This window comes from Symphalangus syndactylus, chromosome 24 (assembly GCF_028878055.3).
Source record: "Symphalangus syndactylus isolate Jambi chromosome 24, NHGRI_mSymSyn1-v2.1_pri, whole genome shotgun sequence".
In the NCBI taxonomy this organism is placed as follows: domain Eukaryota; kingdom Metazoa; phylum Chordata; class Mammalia; order Primates; family Hylobatidae; genus Symphalangus; species Symphalangus syndactylus.
In genome coordinates this window covers 10,084,401-10,107,969 of record NC_072446.2, presented here as the reverse complement: position 1 = coordinate 10,107,969, position 23,569 = coordinate 10,084,401, and the positions used below count along the sequence as shown (strand labels likewise).

Genomic DNA, 23,569 nt, shown 5'->3' with positions numbered 1-23,569 from the left:
GGAGGCGCCCACCAGCCCAGCCCCTCTGCTGCACCTTGGGGCCAGGCCCCAGGCCTGTTGAGCGCTGTTGCCGAGCCTCACACCTGCCCTGCCCGGCACCCCTCTCCCAGCCGCTGGGGATCTGGGGGACACTGGCGGTCCTGAGCATCATCAGGGCCTGGAGATGTCCTCGAGGGCACCTGGGGGGGACGCAGGGGACCGGGGATGTTTCAGAACGCAGAGGATGGCCGGAAATCGCCAGGAGGGTGGTGACCAGCAGGCGGGGCAGGGCTTCGAGACCCCACGGGTGATGGGCAGGGGGAGATGGGAGACTACCCGGGTGATGGGCGGGCGGAGGGAGAGTGAGGTTCAAGGTTTTATTTCACTTTCCCTGTGGCTTCATTTGTCCCTTTTAGAAAAGATGACATCGCATAGAAATGGGGCTGGAAGAACCTCTGGAGGGACAGCTTCAGGACGACCAGACGCGCTCCTGAAGCTGACGCCAGACGCAACTGTTTTTCAATATGGGGTGGTGCACTGGGGGTCTAGCTGGCTCACAGTGTTAAAAATATTTTTGAATCAAATTGGTAGACTTAAAATCCAGGTTTCTGGCATTGCTGGAAAAATCAGGGCTTGTTGTTGAAGGGCGGCAGCCGGACGGAGGCGAAGATGTGCTCCCCGCAGGGCGCTGTGGCGGCCTGCCCCGCTCCTCTGCTCCCTGTGGCCTCCCGACATTATGTCATGGGCCATTCACAGCTGCGTCGGGTAGGGTGCCTCTCGCCAGCGTCACCCACTAAGGTATCATCCAACCCAGTGTGGAGGGGGCTTGCAAGAGAAAGAGGGATCACTAACAATTCTCCTGGGACAAGAAACTAAACTGCATGGCCCCAGATACGCCAAGACATGTGGCCACCAGCCCCAGCAGTGCTTGGATGGGTCAGGACGGGGCTACCAGACAATTCACTCTGCTATCAGAAACGGTCATGATACACAGATTCAGCTGGAACAAGGCCCTTTCCCATTCCCTCTGGAAAAACTGTCCAAACAAGTGCGTAAGTCTGTGATGACTGCAACGTGAGTGGCTTCCCCTCGGAGGAATCCCCGCACCATGCGTGGCCCGCACTCCTATCCTTGGCAGTCCTGCACCCGTTGCGGGAAAAGTTCTCTGCACCACAGCTCCGTCCATCCATGTGGGCAACGAAGGAGAGCCCCGAGGCCTCGGGAGGCCTATGTCCAGCTGCTCCCCTCATTCCTCTCCCCTGCTTGGCCTCAGGTGCTTCACTGGGAATCTTGGTTTTACACTGGGAGGTTGATTGTTTTTCCCCCAACTGCTACAACTTGTAAACATATTGACGGGGAGCGTTGATGACGGAATTCAAGTTGGCGGTGGTGCCCTGCGTTGGACTCCGCCGCAGGGGGCCAGTGTGGTCCGGAGCCTTGGGCCGCACCTGGGAAGTCCCTTGCTGTACGTGGCGTGGGGAGCTGAGCCCTTCCCTCACCAGCCTTCTTGCTCTGGGGCCTGACTGCCGTCTGCCCAGAAGGCCTCCCCACCACCATGTGGAGACTCCAGGAGACCCAGTCTCTTTGGGTGGGGGGGCCTGCTGGTCTCTGCTGTGCTGGAGCAAAGCAGGCACGGAGGTGACCCAGTGGGTGCTCTGTTCTGGGCTGTTCCCCTGACATGGGCTGGTCTGGGGACCTAGGCCAAGGCCAGCGCACACCAGGCCTCTTGGCGCAGAGCCCCCCCGAGGCCAGCCTGGGGGCTCAGGGCTGTGGAGGGGAATGCAAAGTCTTCAGGCTCGAACTTGAACTCCAAGTGGCCGGGGGCAAGGGAGTCATCCTCCTGGCCGGAGGCCTGCAGGGGCAGGAGAGCATGAGAATTCGGGGTGGGGCGTGGGGGGTTGGGGGGTTGGGGGAAGCTGCAGCCTCTTAGGTCAGGAGTTCCCATGACTGGGATTTGCTCTTAGGGACCCCATCATGCCCTGGAATGGCATGAAGGACCCCTCGTGAGGCACTGGGGTTCCCCCCACATCTGGCACAGAGCCAGCTCTAGGGGAAGGGCCACCATACTATGGCTGAAGGCCGCCGGTGTGTCCAGCCCACCTGCTGGAAGAGGCTCCGAGGGGCTCTGATGGGATCTGACTTGGCCAAGGAAGCACAGGGTCCCCAGCTCTGGGCACCCCACCCCAGCCCGCCCCTTACCTGGGGGCCCATGCCGGGCCCAGGGCACACTGGGGACGCCAGGCTGGGCTTGGCTTTCAAAGTGGCTGCTGAGCTGTCAGTGCCGGGGACAGCAGATGGGGAGGCCGAGGCGTTCCTTGTGGATCCTGGAAGGGAAGAGGGGATGTTTACAGAGGGGCCAGGTGTGGCCTCACTTCCCCTTCCTGCCATGTAGCCAGGTCTCCTCCAGCCCTGGCCCAGAGAGGTTTGGAGATTCCTCACGGTCACCCCGCAGGCGTGGGTGGTAGGGCTGGGCGTGGCTTCCTCGGCCCCACCTCTGCCCCTGCTGCCCACATGCTGTCACCACCCTGGCCCCCCACACCCTCCCAGCAAGGTCACCACAGGGCAGAGCTGGGGGCATTTGGACTTCCGGAGGACTGTGCTTGAACCAAACACACAGGTCTCTCATGACAGAACTGGAGGCACCGAAGGCCACCCCGCAGGAGGGGGGCTGACCACAGGGCCTGGCCACGCACCTGAGGAGCCCCTGGCCTTGGCAATGGTCTTTGGCTTCCGCTTCCGTGTCTGGATGCTTTCCTTCTTCATGGCCAGAGGCCGCGGCACCTGGCAGGGGTGGCGAGGGTGGAGGCTGGTCCTGTCCCTGCTCACCCCTGGGCCCCTTGCACAGCACCCCCTCATTCCAGCCCCCCACAGCCGGTCACTCCTGGAGCTGGCTGTGTCCTCACAGCCCTGGTGGGTCAGCTGTCAGCTGGGCTGGGTGAGGGGGAGCCTGTGGAGCTGGATTCCCATCCCCCAGTCCGACAGAGCTGCCAGGGGCCAGAAGGCACCAGGGGTGCCCAGAGGGCAGGAGCAGTGTCCTTGTCTGGCCCAGGCTGAATGGCTGTGGTCTGTGCCGTCTGTGCCGTGAGTGTAACAGGAATAGCCCGGGCCCCCGGGGGTGGTGCTGCAGTCAGCCGGGACATGTGTGTAAAACAGCCCCGGGGACAATGGCCATCCTGCCAGCTCCTCCCCAGCCTCTTGGTCTGGGAGCGGGGAGGGCGCTCGCTAGGAGGCTGGACAGACTCCCCCCCTCCCTGCCCCGGGGGCCACACTCACCCCATGCAGCTTCATGTAGAGGCCGCAGGCATTGCACACGGGCTCCCCCTCCGAGTTCCGCCGCCACAGCGTGGTGTTGGTCGTGCGGCAGTTGGTGCAGCAGAGGCCGGCGCGGCGGGACGAGGACTGTGGGGGCGAGGGAGACTGGAGTGACCCCCGGGGTCGGGTGCACGGCTGGAGCAGGGGGACGGAAGTGAGACTCAGGTCGGCCTTGCGGCCACGTGGGACCCGGTGAGAAGGTGTTTGGAGCATGAAGGTCGTGAGCTCTGCAATGGCCCCGCCTGGCAGCTCTGCCTGGACACGCTCTCGAGCCCTGGGAAAGGTAACTTTACCTTCCTGGGCCTCAGTTTCCCCCCCAGTAAAAGGGGTGATAACAGACCCCCCACAGGCCGGTTGTGGGGTTCAGAGCCCGTAGGGGCCGGGCACCTAGGCAATGGTTTTCCTGTTGTCTGTTTTAGCACCAACCCTGCGCCTGGACCCCGCGATTCTGCAGTGGAGCAGCACTCCAAGGCCACAGGGCACCCCGCAGGCCAGGACACAGCAAGCGTCAGGGCCTGTGGTCCCCCTGGGCACCTGCCTCCCAGGCCGGAGGGCCCCACCGGACAGCGGCTGAGGGCTCCGGGTCCCACCTGCCTATGTCTCCCCATTGCTGTGCACTGCGCCTGGTGTTGGAGCAAGACTGGACCCATCTGGAACCCTCCAGAGGCCCCAACATTGCCTCCCTCCTTCCTGTGGCTCTCAGTAGAGACTGACCCCCAATCTGGCAGACCCAGGTCCAATCAGAGGTCCCGAACCTCCAGGGCCCCAGTCCATGAGCTCAGTTGGGGCTCAGGAATCTGAACCGAGAGACGCCTGGGAGGCTCCGAGCTGGCTGCCTGGGGAGTCCCTGTTGAAGGCAGACCAGGGGCCTCCCACCAGCTCAAGCCAGCCTTTCTCCCACTGGCCTCACAGGTTGGTGCTTGGAGGGAGGTGGCGTTTGGGAGCTCCAGCCCAGGGCCCCAAAGGCACCTCAGACTGGAAGCCCTTTCCCGAATCTCAGAGCACAGCTGTCCCCAGGGACAGCTTTCCCGAATCTCAGAGCACTTCTGTCCCCAGGCCTGGTTCTCCCGGGGGGCTGCTGTTTCTATCCCCGGCCCCTACCCTGACCCCATCGGTCCCCTTCCCTGAGGTTGCACAGCCCCTGCCTGGTCCAGGTCCCTGGCCTCTCTTGCTAGGACCACAGTGGTGGCTCTGCAGGAGCTCTGTCCTGCCCTCCCGGCAGCAGCCAGGGCCAGACCATCAGTGTGCCTCAGGCACAGGATGCAGCCCATGAGGACGGGGCCCCCACACTCAAAGCCATGCCCCCAGATTCTCTAGCCAGGACAGAGCCAGAGAGCAGTCACAAGTGAGCCAGCCGCACTAGGGGAAAAGAATCCATCCTGGACGAGGGCTGAGTGGACCCAGCCAGCCTCAGCTTCCCCGCCTGTGTCTGTTACTTACGTGAGCAGATGCAGCCAGCCTTAGTTTTCCTGTCTGTTACAGCCCACCTAGGTTTCCCCGTCTGTTACAGCCCTCTATGAGCAGACACAGCCAGCCTCGGCTTCCCCGTCTGTTATAGCATGCCTCAGTTTCCCCGTCTGTTACTGCTATGAGCAGACACAGCCAGCGTTAGTTTTCCCCATCTGTTATAGCCTGCCTCGGTTTCCCCATCTGCTACAGCCCTCTATGAGCAGACACAGCCAGCCTCGGTTTCCCCGTCTGTTACTGCCATGAGCAGACACAGCCAGCCTCAGTTTTCCCCGGCTGTTACAGCCTGCCTCGGTTTCCCCATCTGTTACTGCCATGAGCAGACACAGTCAGCCTCGGTTTTCCCCGTCTGTTATAGCCTGCCTCAGTTTCCCCGTCTGTTACTGCCCTCTATGATCAGATAAGGGCCGGCCTTGCTGACCATCTCCTGCCTACCCTCCCCCCAGGCTGCTGCCAAGGGCATAGGCCACCCTGTCAAAGGCATGAGTGGGAGAGTGGGGGCCTGCCTGCAGCCCTGAGCACCAGCCAGCCCCCAAACTCAAGGCCTCCTCGACCCCCAGCCGCAGCTGCAGGCAGTTGCCAAAGGCTCTGGGAATACTGCCCCTGCTTCATCTGGGGCCAGGCCTCCTGTCTCCAGGCAGGACCCTGCCCTGAGCTCCATGACAAAGGGGCAGAAAGCAAAGGAAGGGGCCAGGCCAGTGAGGCTGGGGAGGCTTGAGAGGTGCCTCAGCTTGCAGCTCCTGGCCTGACTGGGGAGGACAATGTCTCCTACCCTGGGCCAATAGCATCCAGCCACTCAGGGTCTCCAGCGGTCTCCCTGGGGGGATGTTGGGGGTGAGACTTGTGCTCATGCTGGAGGGCCCAGCCTAGGCCCCAGCAGAGCTGGAAGGGAGATGGTGCCTGGCCCCGGCTGGATGGTGGGCACCCTTTGTGCAGGAGCAGTTGGGGTCACCCAGGGCCCCCAGCTGGTGTCTCTCCCTGGGATGCCACTCGCCACACCCTGATGGGTCTAGAAGCAGCTACTGTTACTGGACAGGATTTGAGTCTGGTCCAGCCCCCCTCTCTTCTATCCTCGTCAGGTGCCAGGCACTGTGGCTGCTTTCTTGGTGGCCTCAGGCCACTGTCCAGCATGAGGCATGGTCTCCTTCCCACCTCTCGGACATCCACCCATCCATCTGTCTTCCTGAAGTGGAAAGATCTCCCCCAGGGCTGCCAGACGGATCGACCCAGCATGCCTAGGTATATGTGAATTTCTGCCTAGGTAAACGTGAATTTCTGATACATGATGAATCCTTTGTCTCCTGCAGTATTTGGGACATGAGTGCTAAAATATTTGTGCTTATCTGAAACCACATGGAACCATGTGTGGCCTGGAGTTTATTTGCTGACTCCCTCCTTGTGCCCCAGCAGTCCCCACCTTCAGACTGAGGGGCATCCATGGTCCAAGGCCCGTCCTCTCCCTTGAACCAGAAGGACCCTCGGGTCTGGGACCGGCCATCGCCCCTTAACACACACAGATGGGGGTGCACACACATGAGCACACTCCACATGTCCCCCCACAGCTGCCAGCATGCCCGTCGGAGCCACGTCTGAGACACGGGTTGTGGAGACAAACAAGGGGGGGCGCGCAGGACGTGTGTGGGTTGGGAGGACAGCCCCCAGCAGCAGGCACGCCCCTCACCCCGCACCCCTGCGAGTGCCGGGGAAACACCTGGAATCCACCTTGAATGTTTTCACAGTGAGCATGTTTCATGTCTATCAAATTAAGAAAATGGGAAAAACATGGAAAAACCTTCCATAGAGACATGGATTCCCAAGGTCAGCCCTGCAGGTGGTAGAGGCAGCAACCGTCCAACCTGCGGGGGGACAGACTGTCCTTCATCCACCCTTTCCTAAATCTTCACCAGATCGCCATTGTACGGGTGGGAGACTGAGGCTTAGAGGAGCTGCGGGACCAGAGGAAACTGGGGAGGCGCAGGGTGAACATAACCGCCCCCGTCAGCCAGATACTTCGGGGACACGCTCCCAGCAGCTTGCCCGTGCTGGGGCTCCCTGTGCCACCATACCGCGACGATGCCTTCATCTGTCGTCTCCTCACTGCCCAACAAGCAGCCCGGCCTGGCCACGCTCAGCACCCTGCCCCCCAGGCCTCTCTCCTGGCTGCATTTCGTTTTTCTTTTTTGTCGGTTCTTTTCAAAAGAAGTCAAACTTCAAAGCCTGCTTGCGCGCAGCAAAGCCGCTCTAAGCACCAGGCTCTGCGTGCATCTGAGACATCCAAATAAATCAGGCTCTGGGCAGGGCAGGGTCCCGGCTGGTGCTGGCGGAAATTCAAGGAGGGCGGGAGAGGGAAGGAGGTTCGAGCCTGGCTTGGAGGGATGAAGCGCACATGCCGGGAAACACTTTGGAGTAAAGGTGCAGGTCACAGCGACCTGCAGCGCAGCAGCCTCCTCTGAGATGGAAGACTGGGCCGTGGACAACCAGAGGCTGCTGTGCCGCAGAGTCTGAGCCTTGGGGACCGGTGAGTGGCTGGAATGTCTCCAAATTCAAACGGGTCCCCTCCTGGAGGGGGGATGTAGTAAGCACTTGATACAGTGCCCATGCCCCTTGCTGGCTGAGGACAAACTGACTTGGGGACGTGGGTCTGTGAGGGGCTCGAAGGAAGGAAACCCTGGGGTTGGGTGGGTGACAGGTGTCACTCCAAGTAAGGACCAGGCTTGCTCAGCGGGAAGGGACGCTTCGCTCCATGCGACACTGGGCTACTTCCCAGAGCTGGTGCCAGAGGTGGCCCTGGGCTAGGAGGTCTGCTGTCCGCACTGCCCTTGGCTGCCAGGCCCCAGGCTTCCGCCGAGGCTTCAGTGTTCTTGGGGGTGGGCTGCTTGAGGTCCAAGAGCTCCCAGCCATGTCCACACACAGAGCCAGACCATGGGGAGAGGGCACGGTCGTCCCCACCCTCCAAAGCCTCTGGTCTTGGCAAGATGGACAGTAAACAGGGTCCTCCCCCAGGAGGCACCCCAAAGCCCACCCTGCATCCCCCAGACCAGGGAATGGAGGCTCATCACGCCAAGGGCCCCCATCAGCCCGTCCTCAGAGCCAAGGCCCAAGTACACAACAGCAGCTAATTTAATCTTTACAGCAAGGCGTGGACGGTTCCAAGTTCCTCTCCCCACTTCTCAGATGAGGAGACAAAGGCTCAAAGAGCTGGGGAACTGTCTACGAGATGCCCCAACCCAGGAGTCTGGGATCCAACTGGACACAGGTATTGCCCGGCTGGAAGACCCAGGGCAGGGCAGGGCAGGGCAGGAGGAGGGGCTCCCTCCTAGCAGCTCCTCCTGACACCAGTGCGTCCCGGTGCCCGGTTCAAAGCCTGGCAGGGGGAGTGGATACAGCCAGAGGAGGGGCAGCCCTTTGCATGGGTGAGGGTGGGGAAGGGAGGTCTGGGCTGCAGTCTCACAGAAGCTGGGCTGAGCTCCCTACCACTTCTCTTTTTTTAAAAAATAATTTAACTTAAAATGTAATTAAATTAAAGAGAAGTTAATTTTAATTACAATTTTTTTTTTTTTTTTTTTTTTTTTGTGATGAGGTCTTGCTCTGTTGCCCAGGCTGGAGTGCAGTGGTGCCATCTTGGCTCATTGCAGCCTCAGCCTCTCAGCTCAAAAGATCCTCCTGCCTCAGCCTCTCAAGTAGCTGGGGCCATGGGTGTGTGCCATCGTGACTGGCTAACTTTTAAATTTTTTGTGGGTCTCCCTATGTTGCCCAAGGTGGTCTCGAACTCCTGGGCTCAAGTGATCCTCCTGCCTTAGCCTCCCAAAGTGCTGGGATTACAGGCATGAGTCATTGCACAGGACCAGTTTATTTATTTTTAGAGACAGAGTCTCCCTCTGTTGCCCAGGCTAGAGTGCAGTGGTGTGATCATAGCTTACTATACCCTTGAACTCTTGGACTCAAGTGATCATCCTGCCTCAGCCTCCTGAGTAGCTGGGACCACAGGTGTGTGCTACCATGTCTGACTAATCTATTTTTTTTTTTTTAATTTTTAGTGGAGATGGGTTCTTGCTATGTTGCCCAGGCTGGTCTCGAACTCCTGAGCTTAAGCAATCCTCCTGCCTCAGCCTTCCAAAATTCTGGGACTATAGGTATGAGCCACTGTGCCTGGCCCCTACCCCTTCTTCACCTCAATGGTTAACCCCTCAGCGAGGGCCACATGGACACCAGGCTGGAACAGCACACCTGGGAGCACAGGCATAGCCGCAGGAGCAAACAAGCCAAGAGGGGGATGGACTCCTAGGAGCCTTCCCTCCGAGAGGCAGGCATGGGAGGAGGCTGGGCCTGCAGAGCCTCAGGCCCTAGGCCAGCTCCAAGGAAGAGAAGTGACGGCCGCCCCCGGCCTGTGGTCCTGCTTCCCACCACCTGCTCCACTGGGATCTCCCACGCTCAGGTCCTGGTCCCCCATAGCCCAGGGCCCCAGAATTTCCCCTCAGCCTGTAACTGAGGGATGTACAGAGCTGCACCGGCACAGGGCGCGAATCCAGGCATCTAGAACAGCCGCCCTGCAGGACAGTGGCAGGAGGGCTGGCCTCCACCGGGGGTGACGGTGGGAACTGGCTGATGGACCCCGCATGGAGTCCACACCACCAGCAGAGGAGGGCTTGGTGCCCAGGAACATACCCTTGCTCAGCCTTCTGACCCAGGGGCCGCTGTGGCCTCAATTTTAGATAACCGGCAAACGAAATCAACACCCCAAATCCTTATTTGTAAAATTACTTGAATGTAAAGATTTGCCTGGGAAAACATATAGAACAAAGTAACTTTCAGCATCGTCCAGCCTCTGGGGACTGTGCCCTGCCTGGGGCAAAAGTCTGGGCTCCAGAGTCCCCCACTCCCTGCTCAACCACAAGCCAGGAAGAACCAAAAGTGAAAACAAGTTTCGCCCATGAGGCAGAGGACAGGCATAAACCTGGTGTCCCTGTGGTCCCTGCAATATGGGTAGAAAGTGCTCCCCGAGGGGACTACAGACCCAAAGACTCTCCAATTTCAGATTTCAAGGCCCTTCAATCAAGTATCCAGCAGCCACCTTCCCTCAAGCCTCATCCCAGGTAGGGTCACCTTGAGGCCTCCGAGATCGGGCCAGGCCACAGCCAGCCACCACCGACTCGTAGGGCTGAGCTCCTGGCTGCTGGCAGCAGCCCTTCCTGGACCCAGCAGTGAGCTGAGCCTGGCTGACACCGTTGCTCCAGAGCCTGGGCTCCTGGCCCCCAGAGCACTCTCAGGGCTGGCGCTATTAGCTGGTGGCCCCTGGCATCCCCACTGGGATCCCCTGCCCTGAGCACTCTCAGAAAGGACCTGAGCTGGCCTGACCCGACCGACCGGGGTGGGCATCCAGGCTGTTTTTGGCACACTCCCCTACCCCCACCCCAGGGGCTCTGGTGTCGCCGGGGTGGATTGCAAGAGGTCCCCTTGGGGGAGCACTGCGCCCAGGCGCCCATCTGCCCAGCCCAAACTCACCAGGCGCTTCTGGGGCCGAACGAGCGGCCGGTTGACGCCGTTCATCTTGTGGTAGAGGCCGCAGGCATTGCACAGGTAGTGGCCGGTGCCGTCTCGGCGCCACAGTGGTGTGGACAGGGCCCCGCAGTTGACACACTCACGACCCTCACCCGGGAACTCCTCCAAGAAGTCGGACACTGAGGGGACAGGCAGCTGGTGGGCCCAGGCCCTCCCCTCCCCAGGAGCCTCCCCAGCTCATGGGCCAGCACCCTCCCCTCCCCAGGAGCCTGGTGGCTTTCATCAGACAAATAAATTTAAGGCACAAATTTTGTGCCTTAAATGTATTTTATTTTAAGATTTATTTGCTTACTTAATCTTATTTTTAAATTTTTAACTCACATATGATAAAATTCGCTAGGGTTGCTTTTTCAAGGATGGGGTGTTAATAAACAGAACCTGAAGACAGACACCTGGGACTCCCGGCTCCGGGACCAGGGGCCAGCACTGGCCTCTGCCTGTTTGACCTGCTGGGAAAGCAGGGTGTCTACACTGGCGGGGAAGGTGGATGAAGGGGTGTCTACACTGGCAGGGGAGGGATGAAGGGGCTTTATCTGGCAGACACTCTTGGGCTCCCCGGGGCTCTCCTGGGAACGCTAACCCCGCTGTCCTCCTGTTCTGCAAAGCGGGTCCATGACAGGGGTGGGGGGCTGGGAGGGTGGAGGAGGTGCCTTCTGTCAGCTTGGCTGTGGTGGCAACCAGTGTCCTTCCTTTAGAAGGCCAGCCCCGCCTCACAGCCCCCTGGGGCCGGGCTTCGCACACTGTGCGGCTGGGGGTGGAGGTCTTCCTGGTCCCCTCCAGGCCCGGCCCGGCGCCGGCGCGAGGGAGGCCCGGGCGCCGAGTGGGGGTGGGGCAGGGATCAATCATCGCCCCGCCGGGGGTGCGCGCCAGCAGCGGGGCTGTCCAGGGAGGCGGGGGCCAGGGGTCCTGCGGATGCGGCTGCGCCTGCTTCCTGCGCCAAAGGGCCGGCGGGGTCCCAAAGGCAGCTCTGGAGCTGGGTGTCGAGGCCTCCAAGGTCCCGGAGGGACGGGATGGGCCCCTGCGGAGCTCAGAGGCGCCGCCTTCGCCAGAAAGTGACTACGCTGCAACCGGGAAGAGCCGCTCCCTTTACAGGCCGAGAATCCGATTCTCCAAACTGATACTCGGGAAGCGACTGAAACCAGGTCTCAAATTAAAATAAGTAAACATCCTAGAACCGAGACGAATGTGGCCACATAAATAAACCGGTGTTTCGGACTTTATAAAAATCGTTTCCAAAACTTTTCCAAAAAAAAAAAAAAAAGATTAAGACTTTTGAGGCTCCACATTGGCACAATCCGGAATGCTGTTTGGAAATAGATGTTCTTTCTCATTAACTGGTTAAAACAGAATTCTGGATGGGTGTTTCTCGTGTGGGGTGTTACCCAGGTTTCCTCGTCTCGCCCGGGGCTGCTGGTGTCGCTCCTGGCAGGGAGGCTCGGACCGTGGGGGAGGATGAGGGGAGCGTTTCGCAGGGTGCGGGTTTGCACCCGGATTCGGCCAGCTCCTGGGCCCCGAGACTGTGGAGCCCCCGCACTCACCGAAGGTGGGCCTGCGGTCTGAGAGGCCGTGCAGGACGCTGCCATGGAAGGGCCCGGCAGTCCAGGACTGGGCCACGTTGGGGCTCACGTAGGCCGGGTAGGTGGCGGAGTACGAGGTCCCCACCGGCCGCCCAAGCGGGGCCGCGAACTGTTCTCGAGGCAACAGCGCGCTCTGGTAGGCACTGCCGTCTCGGCCCCCCGCGCTGCCGCCGCTGCCGGGCCCCGAGGGGCTGTGCGCGAAAGGGAAGGCGGTGGCTCCGGGAGGGTGCGCGGCTGGCGGGTGCGGACTGCCCGGGCCGAAGGCCGACGAATCCGCGGTGGCGGTCTGCGCCCAGCCGGGGCGCGCAGCGAGCTCGGGGGGCTGCGGGCTCGGCTCACACCCGGACAGGTAGGACAGCATCGAGGGGATGCGCGCGGGCGGCACAAACATCGGAGAGCCGGCGCCTGGAGCGTGCAGGAAGGAGCCCGAGTCGGCGTAGGCGGCCTGGCTGGGGCTCGCGGCCAGCGCCAGGCTCTGGTACATCCTCCCAGGCGTGGTCTTGACCTGCAGGGAAGAGGGACAGGTGTGGAGGTCACGGGAGCTGTGCGCCCTCCGCCAGCGCCCGAGCTTGTGCCGGGCAGGTGCCGTCGCATTGGGCAGCGCTTCCCAGTCCCCAGCCCGGGCCGTTCCCGGGGCGGGTCCTCGAACCCGAGGGAGAGGAACCGTGGGGATGGGAGCGGCCAGGGCGTCATCCTCGGGGCAGTCACAACGCCGAGCCCACCTCCTCCCCGACCGGGCTTCGGAGGTCCCCGGGGTGAGCTCGGTGGGGGCCTGGGAAGGACGGGCCTGGCGCGGCCGCAGGACGCAGGGCCTCGAGAGCGGGGCCCCGCCGCGCTGGGAGGGGCCGGGTGGGGAGGGGCGCGCGGCTGCAGCCCGGGCTGGAGCACTTACCAGCGGGCAGGGAGGGCGGGAGGGCACGGCGGTGGCGGTGGGTCGGCGACCGGCGGGCAGAAGACTGGAAGCCAGGGCCGGTGAAGCTCCGCAGCCCCCTCCGCGCCGCCCCGGCCCGCCCCCGCCGCGCCGCCCCTTCCCTCCCCGCGCCTGCCCCTCCTTCCCCGCAGGGTCAGCGCTGGGGCTCCGGACGCAGAGCCACGTGACACGGGCAGGCCCTGCTCGCGGGGCTTGGCGACAAGGACGCACGACACGGGGCGGCCAGCGCGGAGCCCCGACCAGTGCAGCTAGACAGGCGGGCCGAGGGCTTCGTGGGCCCCGGGGAGTCGCGCGCAGAGACTTCTCCAAGTTTGTGCGAGTCCCGAGCCCTCTTCCTCCCTGCCCGGGCCCCCGCCGAAGGCTGGTCTAGAGGCGGGCTCCGTGTCTGGTGGCTGAGTCGGTGATCCCAGCCCCGCTCACCGATGGACACGCGGCGGTGGAACCCCGTGGGCCCCCTCGTTGAGTGGCCGCACCCGGGGCTCGATGCAGGGAACCGGCTTCCATAGGGACGGGCCGGCTCGGGTGGCTGGACTGGGACGGGGTGCACTGGCGGGAGCCCCGCGATTTCCTCGGTTTCTGAGCAAGCGGGGCCACGAGGCTCGGGGTCCCACTGGGAGGTGGGCAGGGTCCAGCCTGTAAGGCGCGATCTGGGTGCCAGGCTCGAAGGCCCTAACCCCGGTGGGACTCTCAGCCGGCTCTCGGGGACTCGGGAAGAGTTTCCTCCAGGCGCCAGAAATGCGGGTAGGGTAGGAAGCGACCCAGGTCAGGAAACCGTGTCCCGCTCGCACTCCCGGTGAGGGCTGCGTGGAGGCGTCGCAGCCGCGGAGCAGCTCCACAGGTTGCGGGAAACAGAACAGCGGGCTCGGAGCACACCTGGTGGACCCAGGCTTGGCGGCCATGAAAGCTTTCTTTTCTTCTTTTCTTTTCTTTTTCTTTCTTTCTTTCTTTCTTTTCTTTCTTTCTTTCTTTCTTTCTTTCTTTCTTTCTTTCTTTCTTTCTTTCTTTCTTTCTTTTTCTTTCTTTCTTCCTTCCTTCCTTCCTCTTTCTTTCTTTCTCTTTCTTTCCCTCCCTCCCTCCCTCCCTCCTTCCTTCCTTTGTCTCTCTCTCTCTCTCTTTCTTTCTTTCTTTCTTTCTTCCTTTCTTTCTCTTTCCCTTCCTCCCTCCCTCCTTCCTTCCTTCCTTCCTTTCTTCCTTTCTTTCTTTCTTTCACGGAGTCTCGCTCTGTCGCCCAGGCTGGAGTGCAGCAGCGCGATCTCAGCTCACTGCCTCCTGGGTTCAAGCGATTCTCCTGCCTCAGCTTCCTGAGTAGCTAGGACTACAGGCACCCGCCACCACACCCGGCTAATTTTTGTATTTTTAGTAGAGACGGGGTTTCACCATGTGGATCAGGCTTGTCTCATCGAGCTCCTGACCTCAGATGATCCGCCCGCCTCGGCCTCCCAAAGTGCTGGGATTACAGGCGGGAGCCACGGCATGAAAGTTTTTCCTTGCAGAAACGGCCCTCAGCGCCTGTCAGCCAGGGCTCAGAGAGGACGCTGGCTTCTCTCCTTGGTGGAGGGTGAAGACCTGGGAAGGCAGGAAGGCGGTGGTGTGGGGCCGTCGGGGTGGGTGTCACTGGATCTCCCCACGGGGTTCTGGACGGCCTGCGCTGTCCATCTGGGGAGAGCTAGGGTGCCCCACACGCGCCTTATCCCTGGCCTTTCCTCTTCGCCCACAGCAGATAAGGATTCAGGGTGCTTGTGGAGGCGCCCAGGGTCCCTGCGTCTGGGAAGGCAGCAGGCTGAAGCCCCTGGTCTGTGGTGGCCTTGGGACCCCACAGACGGTTCCGCAGCAGGCTCAGGCCTGTGCAGGAGAGGGTGCAGCGCGGCAGGCTGGGGTGGGGGGTGGCTGCCATTGGCGTAGGGAGCTAGGCGACCTTCCCTTACCCCTTTACCAGCTCCCAGCTCCCTCCTGGCCAGCTTCCCACCAGATGCTCCCTCCTTTCCTGTCCTCAGAAGCCCGGTTGGTGCTGCCTGCCCTGCGTGGACTCCCCTGCCTTCTGCTCTCCCAGCACTCGGGTCTCCACGAGGGTCTCTCTTTGACCCCACACCTGCAGACTTTGTCTGTGGATGGCAGTGCACTCCATGAAGGTGGGGAGAGGTGCCCGGGCCTTGGTGCGGGCGAGAGGGCGCAGTGCAGTCCAAGAGGCTGCAGAGGGCTCCAGTGCAGCAAAGCTGGTTGGACCCAAGCTTTGACCCCTCTGGCCTCAAAGCCTGGGTTACCGAGCCCTCATGAGCACCAAGAACCAAGAGAAGTAAAAAGGGACACTCATGACCTGCTGGGGGCTGAGCCACCCCTAACCCCAAGAAAAGTCTAGAGAACAAGAAAAGAGCCACAGCAAACCTGGAACCCTGCAGGGCGAATCGGGAGGGATTCCTGCTTTTTACTTGCCATAAAATCTGTAAAGTTCTTGAATAGGAAACAGCAACATTGCCCCGGTGCTGTGCTTTGTCCTGACATTTCCATTTAATCCTCACAGCAATCTTATGCAACAGATCACATTATCATTCCTATACACAGATGGAGAAACGGAGCACAGAGAGGTGAGCCAACCTGCCCCAGGCCACACAGCTAGCAATTAAACAAGCCAATTAAAACAAAGAAGGGAGTCTCTGAGTGATAGTCGTTGGTTGCTTTCTTGAGTTAATAAATATCTACAGTGGACATTTGTATTAAACCCTGGGCCTCCATGGAGGGCGGGGAAGGGAAAATTTACCCTTTGAAGGCTCCTCCGAGGCGGTACCTCACACAAGGCGGTACAGGGTTGGGAGTCTGGGGCTGTTCTGGCCACTCGGTGCCCTGCTAGGCGAGTCACAAGCTTACCTGCTCTGCAGCAGCAGCAGAAGCCACTGGTGGCGTGTTTTCTATGTGGATCCAGCTGCCTCCACAGTGACTGATGGGGGTGGGCACCCACCCGTGGGGGTTGTCTGTGACAGTATCTGGACCCCCTCTCAGACCTGTTTCTACTTGAGCCAAAAAGAGAGGAGTCTCAGCTCAAACCTCAAAACCCAGGTGCCCCCAACTTCCTCGACCCTCACGAGCCATGCTTCTGTGCAGCTCTCCACTCCCGGTGCTCTGGGCCCCTCAGGAAGGAGGCGGCCCCTGAGCCAGGTGACCCAGTCCACCAGGCTACCCCACCCAGCAGCAAGCCCTCTTCTCCCCTGGACCCTGCCCATGATGCTTCCTGAATGGGCCCTTTGCCCTATTCTCTACTTGCCAAACTCCTACATATCCTTCAAGGCCCGTCTTGCAGTTCCCTTCCTGTCCCTTCCCCTACGTTGCTCTCTCCCCTTCCTGGTGCCTCACTGTGGTCAGATGGCTGTGTGCCTCCGTCTTGTCCCCTCAGCAGAAGCTGAGCCAGAACAGCTTAAGGAACAGCGCGGGTCAGGGCATCGAGTGGGCACAGTCAGACCTTTGGGACTCAGCGTTGGCATCTCCAGGCTGTGTGGCCTTGGATGAGCTGCTTCCTTCTCTGTGCCCCTCTTCTTCTGTAAGGTGGGGGTGATGATAGTGCCTGCCTCTCACAGTGGCTTTGGGGAGGCATTAGTGGGACTGGGTACTAAGGGCATCTGACCCGGGATGGGCGTGCAGCAGGCATTGGGCTAATGCTGGCTGAGATAAAACCCAGTGCAGGGATGGAGGCTCTGAGCTGTGTGCCCAGGGCCCTGAGAGCCGGGGAGAACCCAGTGCAGGGACAGAGGTTCTGAGCTCAGCTGTGTGCCCAGGGCCCTGAGAGCCGGGGAGAACCCAGTGCAGGGACAGAGGTTCTGAGCTGAGCTGTGTGCCCAGGGCACTGATGCAGGGATGGAGGCTCTGAGCTGTGTGCCCGGAGTCCTGAGAGTCGGGGAGCCAGGGGAGGTGACAAAGACCGGGAGGGAATTTCTGGCCCTGCCACGGGTGACCCCTCTCTCCTGAAGGTGTCCCTGGTTCACTGGGACACAGGGACCTGCCAGGGCTGGCCTGCGAAGACACACCTCTAAGGTGGGGGCCCCACCCCCAATGAGATAAGAGGGTGGGCACGTTAACCCCCTGGTGACCATGCAGAGTTAAGTTCCATGAGTCCTGGGCTGTGAGGGGCTTCTGGGGCCTGAGTGGCCTGGGGTGGGGCTGGGGTGAGAGGGAGGCAGGTGTTGGAGGGGTGGCTGGCATTGGGGGTTGGGGGAAGGAAGGCTCCAGCCATCAGGCTCTGGGTTTCATTTCCTGCTGTCACTTTCCTAGCAGTGCCCACATACCCCCCACCCCGCCCGCCCCCAGCTTGGGAACCCTTAACTCAGACACACTTATCAAGGGAAAGAAAACAGTCTCATTGTTCAGGAGGATAAGGACCAGCTCACAGGAGACGCCTCAGACACGGCCCCTGTGGGTGGAGTCCTGGGTACATGGCCTCCCCCAGGGGCCTTGGTCTCTGCCCAGGAATGGCCCCGGGGAGGGCCCCTCCCAGGAACAGTCCTGGGCAGGGCCCCCTTGAGGAGCAGCCCTGGCAGTGGGTCCCCACCTTGCACGCTGCCTGCAGATGCTGGATGCTCCGCAGTGTGGGCACCAGGGATGGTCCCACTTGAGGCTTTGAGCTCCGGCAAGGCCACCCTCTGTCCAGCCAGGGGGAGGGTGCCCCTGAGAAGGGGGCTGTCAGGGTTGCCTGAGGAGGGGGCTGGGATGACCCCTATCAACCCCAGTCCTGAGGTTCCTTGGCTCTTGTCCCTCCCTGCAAGTGGGGAGGCCATGAGAAGTTGCGGGGAAAAGGCCCCAGAGACCCCAGGGTGGGGAAGGAGGCCTGGGGGCTGTGCTGGGGCCTGGAAGTGGGAGGCCTTGTGTTGCTCCCTGTGGTCTGATGGGCAGGAGGTTAGAGGGAGGGGCAGGCCTGCTTCCAGCAGGGCAGTCAGCGCAGGGCAGAGGTCTGTGTTCTCATCGGTTATTTCAGGTAAACCGTGGGCCCCTGGGCCCCCAGAGTGGGAGAAAAGCCAGTTCATGGCCCTCTCCTCACCTTCAGCACTGCCCCTCTCCCCAGGCTCCACCCTGGCAGGGCTGTGAGGCCTGGGGCGTCAGCTGAGCCCACTGGGCCCACAGTACCCTCAGGACCTCGCCACCCCTTGGGATCCACAGGGCAGCATTCCAGGGCTTCTCCTACACAGGGGGCTCCATTCGCCCGAAGGCCAAGGACTGCAGAGCTCATCAACGGTGAGGGGGTCCCGGGAGGTGGGTGCCTTGGGGGTGGTCCCAACTGGGTGGGGTTGGGGAGCCTGGGGGCACCATACGGGTATAAGAATTCATTTTGGACACAGTGTGTGCCCCCGTGTGTGCCCCCTTCTGCAGGAACCTTTGAGCTCAATAGCCCAAGGGCAGCCCAGGCTCACTGCCCCTTGCTGGTGCCACTTCTGGGTCAGTCTCCAGGGGCAAGGACAGGTTGGCAGTGTCCCCTCTCTGCCTGACTCCAGCCTGGGCATTTCTGGAGCATCCCATGTGCCTGGCTCAGCCCAGCAAGCTGACATTTGAAAGCTCACAGCTATCCTGTGAGGTGGGTGATTCTCATGTTCGTTTCATGATGAGGAAGCCAAGGCCAGCCAGGGCCACAGCTGGGCAAGGGCAGAGTTGGCATTTGAACCCAGCTGCGTGCCTCTTGGGTGCTGCTCTGTGGGCCCCGCAGCCTCCTGTCAGCTCCTTCTGGCGCCTGCTCTGTGGGTGTTCCTTCGTCCAAGGCGCCTGCAGCTCTCAGAGGGTCCGTGGGGTGGGGAGAGAGCTCAGTGCCCCGCATCCACCAGCACCATCTCCGACCCCTGGGCAGGCTTCGTGTTAGAGGTGGCAGCCAGGTCCTGCCAACGGAAGATGCTGGGCCTTGGAAACAGCCTGCACTGTGGGTGACCCGGCTGGCCGGGCCCAAACTGGCTGCCAAGAAAAGGGAGCGGGAAAGGAAAACAGCTCTCGGCCACGTCGCCTGTGTAACCGAATCTGTTTTCAAAGCCCCTCGCAACGCGGGCTCTGCATTCGGCATGGCAGGCACTGGCCGCCAGATCACCGAGGACCGCTCAGGGGGTCTTCTGGGAGGAGCTCAAAGCGAGTTTGTTTTTGGGGAGGAGGTCATTGCACTCAAGGTCCCCCGTGACTGCAGCGTTCTCAAACGTCCTGCCACGTGCTGGGATAACCCCACCCACCGCAGGCGTGCCCTCCGGGGGGCAGGGAGGGGAAGCAGGTTTGGGCTGTTAGGGCCACAAGCCAAGGAGCCTGCAGGGCATCTTAGTGAGCTGCTTTGGTGTCCCTGCAGTTGGCGACACCCACTGTCACACCCCCTCGGCACCCTCAGTCTCCCAGCTGACAGACTTACCTGGGGATGCAAACGGGGCTGGCGATGACCTTGGCCGTGTGCGGTGGCGTGGCCGTTTATGACGGGGCCTGCACTCAACTCTCACTCTCAGGACTAGATGCGGGGGCCGGGGGAAGTGTCAACTGGGCTGGGCTGGGCACGACTAGACTGTGGCCCTGTCTTCGGGAGCCTGGCCACCACCTCAGCAACGCCACCTCCTTAGGATGTGGGAGCGGAATTTATTCTGGAGACTCTTAGAGCCAGCGGGTGGCTGAAGGCTCATAGCCTGACCCAGGCAGCTGGGGGAGGGCTTTGCCTGGTGCCTGGGACCCCCCATCCCCTGCATTCTCGCCTTTGCTTTCTCTTTTGCTCTTGTCTTTAAAAACGTCTCTCCACTCCTCCCCTCCCTCCCTCCTCTGGCCTGCCCGCTCCTTCATTCCTTCTCTGCTCCTAACCCCCCCATAGAGGAGCCTGGGGAGCCCGCAGCCTCCTGACCCCATGTTCCTCGTTCTCCCCCTGTCTTCCTGGAGACGTCTGCCAGTGACAGGCTTGGAGCCCCATCAAGGGGACCTGTCCTGGGCTGGGCTGTCGGCGGAGGAGCAGCGTGGAGGAGCTGGGAGCGCCCAGCCTGCCTGTGGGTTGCATTGCCGCTTCCTGCCCAGGAGCCCTGCGGCCGTCTGTCCGCCTCTGAGCAGGACAGTGGGGTTTCCTGGCCAGGAGCAGAGTTTGCCACGTTCCAGTTCTGTCTGCCCAATGTTCAGCTTTTGGTGAGTGTCAAAGAGTCAGCCCCACTCTGCGGGCGGGAGGGGACCTGAGATGAGAATCCAGGGGAGTTAAAAGGCTTCGGAAAGCATCCAAAAGTATGGAGAAAAAAAGGATAGTTGAGGGGCTGGGACGATGCGAGCCTTTTATTTTCATCCTTTAACTTTTTTTGCATTTCTGTATTTGCCACCGTGAACAAAGTTCATTGATAATAGAGACTGAAATATTTAATGGATGATTCAAAGAGATAATCTGAAAAGGGAAATGACATTTTTCTAGGGTTTGGCTGAAGCTGCTCTGGGGATTATGCAAAAACCTGTCTGAGGGAGTGAGAACGCAGAGGCACCTTGGAGCCAGCCATGGCTTCAATCTCTGAGGATTTGCAACAAAGACACACATTTGCTGGGCCTGAGCAAAGAGGGAAAGCCACTCCTTCAGCAATGAAGGAGAAGGAGCGCCGAGATCTTGGTTTGGCTTTTCTGGGTGAGCACTGTCGTTCCAGAGGCGCAGCCGTGGGGTGCGGTCCTGTCTGGGAATGGGGATAGCAAGGGCTGAGCTTGTGCATGCACACCTGTGTGCAGTCACACACATACACCTGTGCACACACATGCATATACTCATATATGTGCACACATGCAGGCCCGTGCTCACATGCATGCACACCTGTGTGCCCCCACACCTAATGCACATGTGCACATGCACACCTACACACATTCCTATGCACCCACCCAGTGCTCATGACACACCTGTGTACACTTATGTGTGTACATCCAGATGCACCCACACACTTGCACACATACCTCTACATGTACGCCCAAGGGCACGTGTGCTCACAGAGGCCTGGAAGGTGACTGTTTTTCCATATGATGATGGCTGCCATGCTCGGTGAGCAGCTGCGTTGCTGCCTATTTCCCTGCCCCAGTCTGGCTGTCACTCCTCACCCTAGTCAGGCTCAGGGTAGGGGAGGTGAGTAGCCTGGAGTGGCCTGGTCACGTAGGTGGGCAGCCAGCTGGGGCACTGACCTCCAGATGGGCCACCAGGGCCCTTCCTGTGTCTGCTGAGTCCCTGACTCAGTGCCCAGCGAGAGTCCTGGGGCTGCAAAAGAATGTCTAATGTTCCGCATGTAGGCGGGTCTGGCCTTATGGAAACTTCTCCATGGCAGGTGGAGGCCTGGTGGAGTGGAGCAAAGGGCAGCCATTCCCAGCGATCAGGAGCCAGGCCAGGCCTACTGACACCTTGATGCTGAGGGGCCAGAGCAGCCCTGTGCGATGTCCCGAAGTCCCAGGGTCTTGGCAGGTGGAGGCAGATGGACCAAGCAAGGCCTTTGTGTTCCAGGGCACTTTGCAGGCAGCAGGACCCCCAGGTCCTCTGGAGAGGGTGGCTGGAGACTCAGCCTGGAGCTGCTGCCCCCCGCACCTCAGGATACCTGCCTGCGTGCGCCATCCATTGTTTGGGGGCTGCACAGAGCACAGTTTTGAGCAGGGAGTTGGGTGTCACCTTGGAATGGCTGTGAGATGTGTGGGACCCTGGGGGGCCACCTGGGGTCAAGCCCAGCCCTGCCCCTTGGGCTCTGGGACCCTGGGGGAGCCACTTGCATGCTCTGTGCCTCGGTCTGTGACCCTGGAGGAGGGTGGTGATGTCCATCTCTGGGGACGATGGTTGCATCTCAAGGGTGAGGGCCCCAGGCCTGCCAGGTGCTTCGAGTACAGTCCATGGGGGCGGCCTCTCGGGGCTGCTCTGGTGGGTGGCCAGACCCTGCTGGAATGTGACTCTGTTCCTGGGATCAGGACCTGCGGGGTGGCCTTTGTCAGGTCCTGCCATTTCCAAGCCTCAGTTTCCCAATCTGTGGTGGGGTTGGCGTGAGGAGATGAGAAATGCACCCAGGGAGCGCTGGCTGGCGCTGCAGGGCAGCAAAGAGGAGCCACCATGGTCACTCTTGGAAAAGCCCCCAGCCCTGCACCGGCAGGGCAGTGAGAAAGTCCACGGCTGCTGCTGTCCTGGCCGCCCAAGCCCGGGAGAGGCAGCAGCCTTGGCCACACTCCTGCCAAGAGCTAGCTCAGGGGCCCAGGGCCGCTGAGATCACTGGGCAGTTCCCAGGCCGGCTGGGCTGTCCCCTCGTCAGGAGGGCAGGGCTGGCAGGTTTGTGGACGCCTTCCCAGGCTGACCCCCACAATAGCCGCCCTGCTCCACCCCGAATCTACCCGTCCCAGGCTGCGCCTGCCTCCAAGTGCCTGACTGGAGATGGCCAAGCCCATTCCTCATGTGCAAAGAATTTCCCGAGCAGCCGCAGCCGCTGCAGCTGGAACTTGTCTCCAGATGGGTCGTTCCGAGGGAAACCAGCGTCTCCTGTCTCCTCCTGCAGACATGGGCTGGCGTCCGAGCCCTGGATCCCCTGCCCTGGCTTGGCTTCCTCTGGAGGGGAGATAAGGGGCTCCTGGCATCTTGTAGGCTGAAGAACCCGCCCAGCACGCTGACAGGGAGGCGCCAGAGGCAGCCGCAGACCTTCCTCAGCCCCTGCAGCCCCCTCCCCTCTTGCTGCAGAAAGAAGCCCTCAGGGCCCAAGGTCGACCCACCCAGCCTGGGGGCTGCTCTGCAGCTGTGGCCCACTCCAGCCAACCCGGGAGTGGCTCCGAAGTGTGCCCAGCACATAGGGAGGGCTCACTCCTGGGGGCACCGTCTCCCAGTCAGAGCCAGCTGGAGCTGGGCACAGCCAAGGAAGAGCAAACGTGTTCTGTCCTTGACTCCTTCTCCAAGTTTGTGATGGCATCTGCCATGGGCCGGACAGGGGGACACGAGAGTGAGCGAGTGGACGTGGCTGCCCTCTGGAACCTTCCAGGGCGGGATGGCAGGTGTGGAGAGGCACACAGGGAAACCCTGGGGTCTCACCAAGGTGCAGGCGATGCAGAAAGGGCCAGGGAGTTCCCAGAGACTGTCAGGGGCTCCCTGGGTGGGGGCAGAGACCCCCACCCCGCCCCTGGCACCTCCAGCACCATGGGTGCCCTGGCTAGGGATGCCTTCCTGTCTGAGGTCAGAGCTGCAAACCGGTGGCTGCAGTTACCCCACCATGTTTTTTAAAATTGGAACAATTCATGTAAAAGCCCAGATGTATTTTTTCTTGAAAAAAATTGACAGCCAAATGTGACCACGGTGGGCTTGTTTCTACGCGTTGGGGGCTCCTCCCTCGGAACAGGCAGTGCTCTCGGTTGCCGTAGATGCCCCCACTCCCTGTCGTCTCACCCGGTCCCTGCTGGGCCTTTCTGTGGCCCATCCCCTGGTTCAGATATTTCATTCAAAGACCCACCCCTCCACAGGGAGGTCATCCTTCTCAGGAAGGTCACTTGGCCTGGACTGGGAACTGGACACTCATTCCCGGTCACCCTGTGACTTGAGCAGGACTTTGCCTTTCTGCACCTCGGTTTCTCCATCCTAACAGGGGCTGATGCCTGTGTCGTGGGACTGTCCCGAGGCGCTCAGAAGCAGCGGGCTTGCTCGTGCCTAAGCACAGAGCTCACAGCTGGGGGTGGCCCCTGTGCCACAGGTCCCTGTGTGCGCCCAACTCCCGCTGTAGAGGGCAGCGCTGTGTGTGCCCATGTCTGTGCTGTGGATGCAACGTGTAAACTGCACAGCCTTTGACGGTGGCTGCCTTTG

At 61.0% G+C, this 23,569-nt stretch overlaps 2 protein-coding genes across 3 annotated transcripts; one reads left to right on the top strand and one right to left on the bottom strand.

Moving 5' to 3' along the window:
- Positions 1 to 342: 342 nt before the first annotated feature.
- Positions 343 to 12,852, bottom strand: GATA5 (GATA binding protein 5). 2 transcript variants are annotated; one of them, XM_055265779.2, is made up of 7 exons: positions 12,787 to 12,852; positions 11,856 to 12,399; positions 10,261 to 10,436; positions 3,253 to 3,378; positions 2,673 to 2,760; positions 2,179 to 2,303; positions 343 to 1,831 (listed from the first exon to the last, which is right to left on the bottom strand). In XM_055265779.2, the coding sequence occupies exons 2-7, from the start codon at positions 12,376 to 12,378 to the stop codon at positions 1,676 to 1,678; spliced, it is 1,194 nt and encodes a 397-aa protein (XP_055121754.1). In that variant the 5' UTR covers positions 12,379 to 12,399; positions 12,787 to 12,852; the 3' UTR covers positions 343 to 1,675. The 2 variants fall into 2 exon arrangements, with proteins under 2 accessions (XP_055121754.1, XP_055121753.1); XM_055265778.2 differs by lacking the exon at positions 12,787 to 12,852 and adding an exon at positions 12,617 to 12,641 and having other exon boundaries at positions 379 to 1,831.
- A 5,467-nt stretch (positions 12,853 to 18,319) lies between these two features.
- Positions 18,320 to 23,063, top strand: LOC129474458 (uncharacterized). Its single transcript, XM_063633296.1, has 5 exons — positions 18,320 to 18,376; positions 18,468 to 18,950; positions 19,690 to 19,926; positions 20,201 to 20,404; positions 21,084 to 23,063. The coding sequence occupies exons 1-4, from the start codon at positions 18,320 to 18,322 to the stop codon at positions 20,243 to 20,245; spliced, it is 822 nt and encodes a 273-aa protein (XP_063489366.1). The 3' UTR covers positions 20,246 to 20,404; positions 21,084 to 23,063.
- Positions 23,064 to 23,569: the final 506 nt, after the last annotated feature.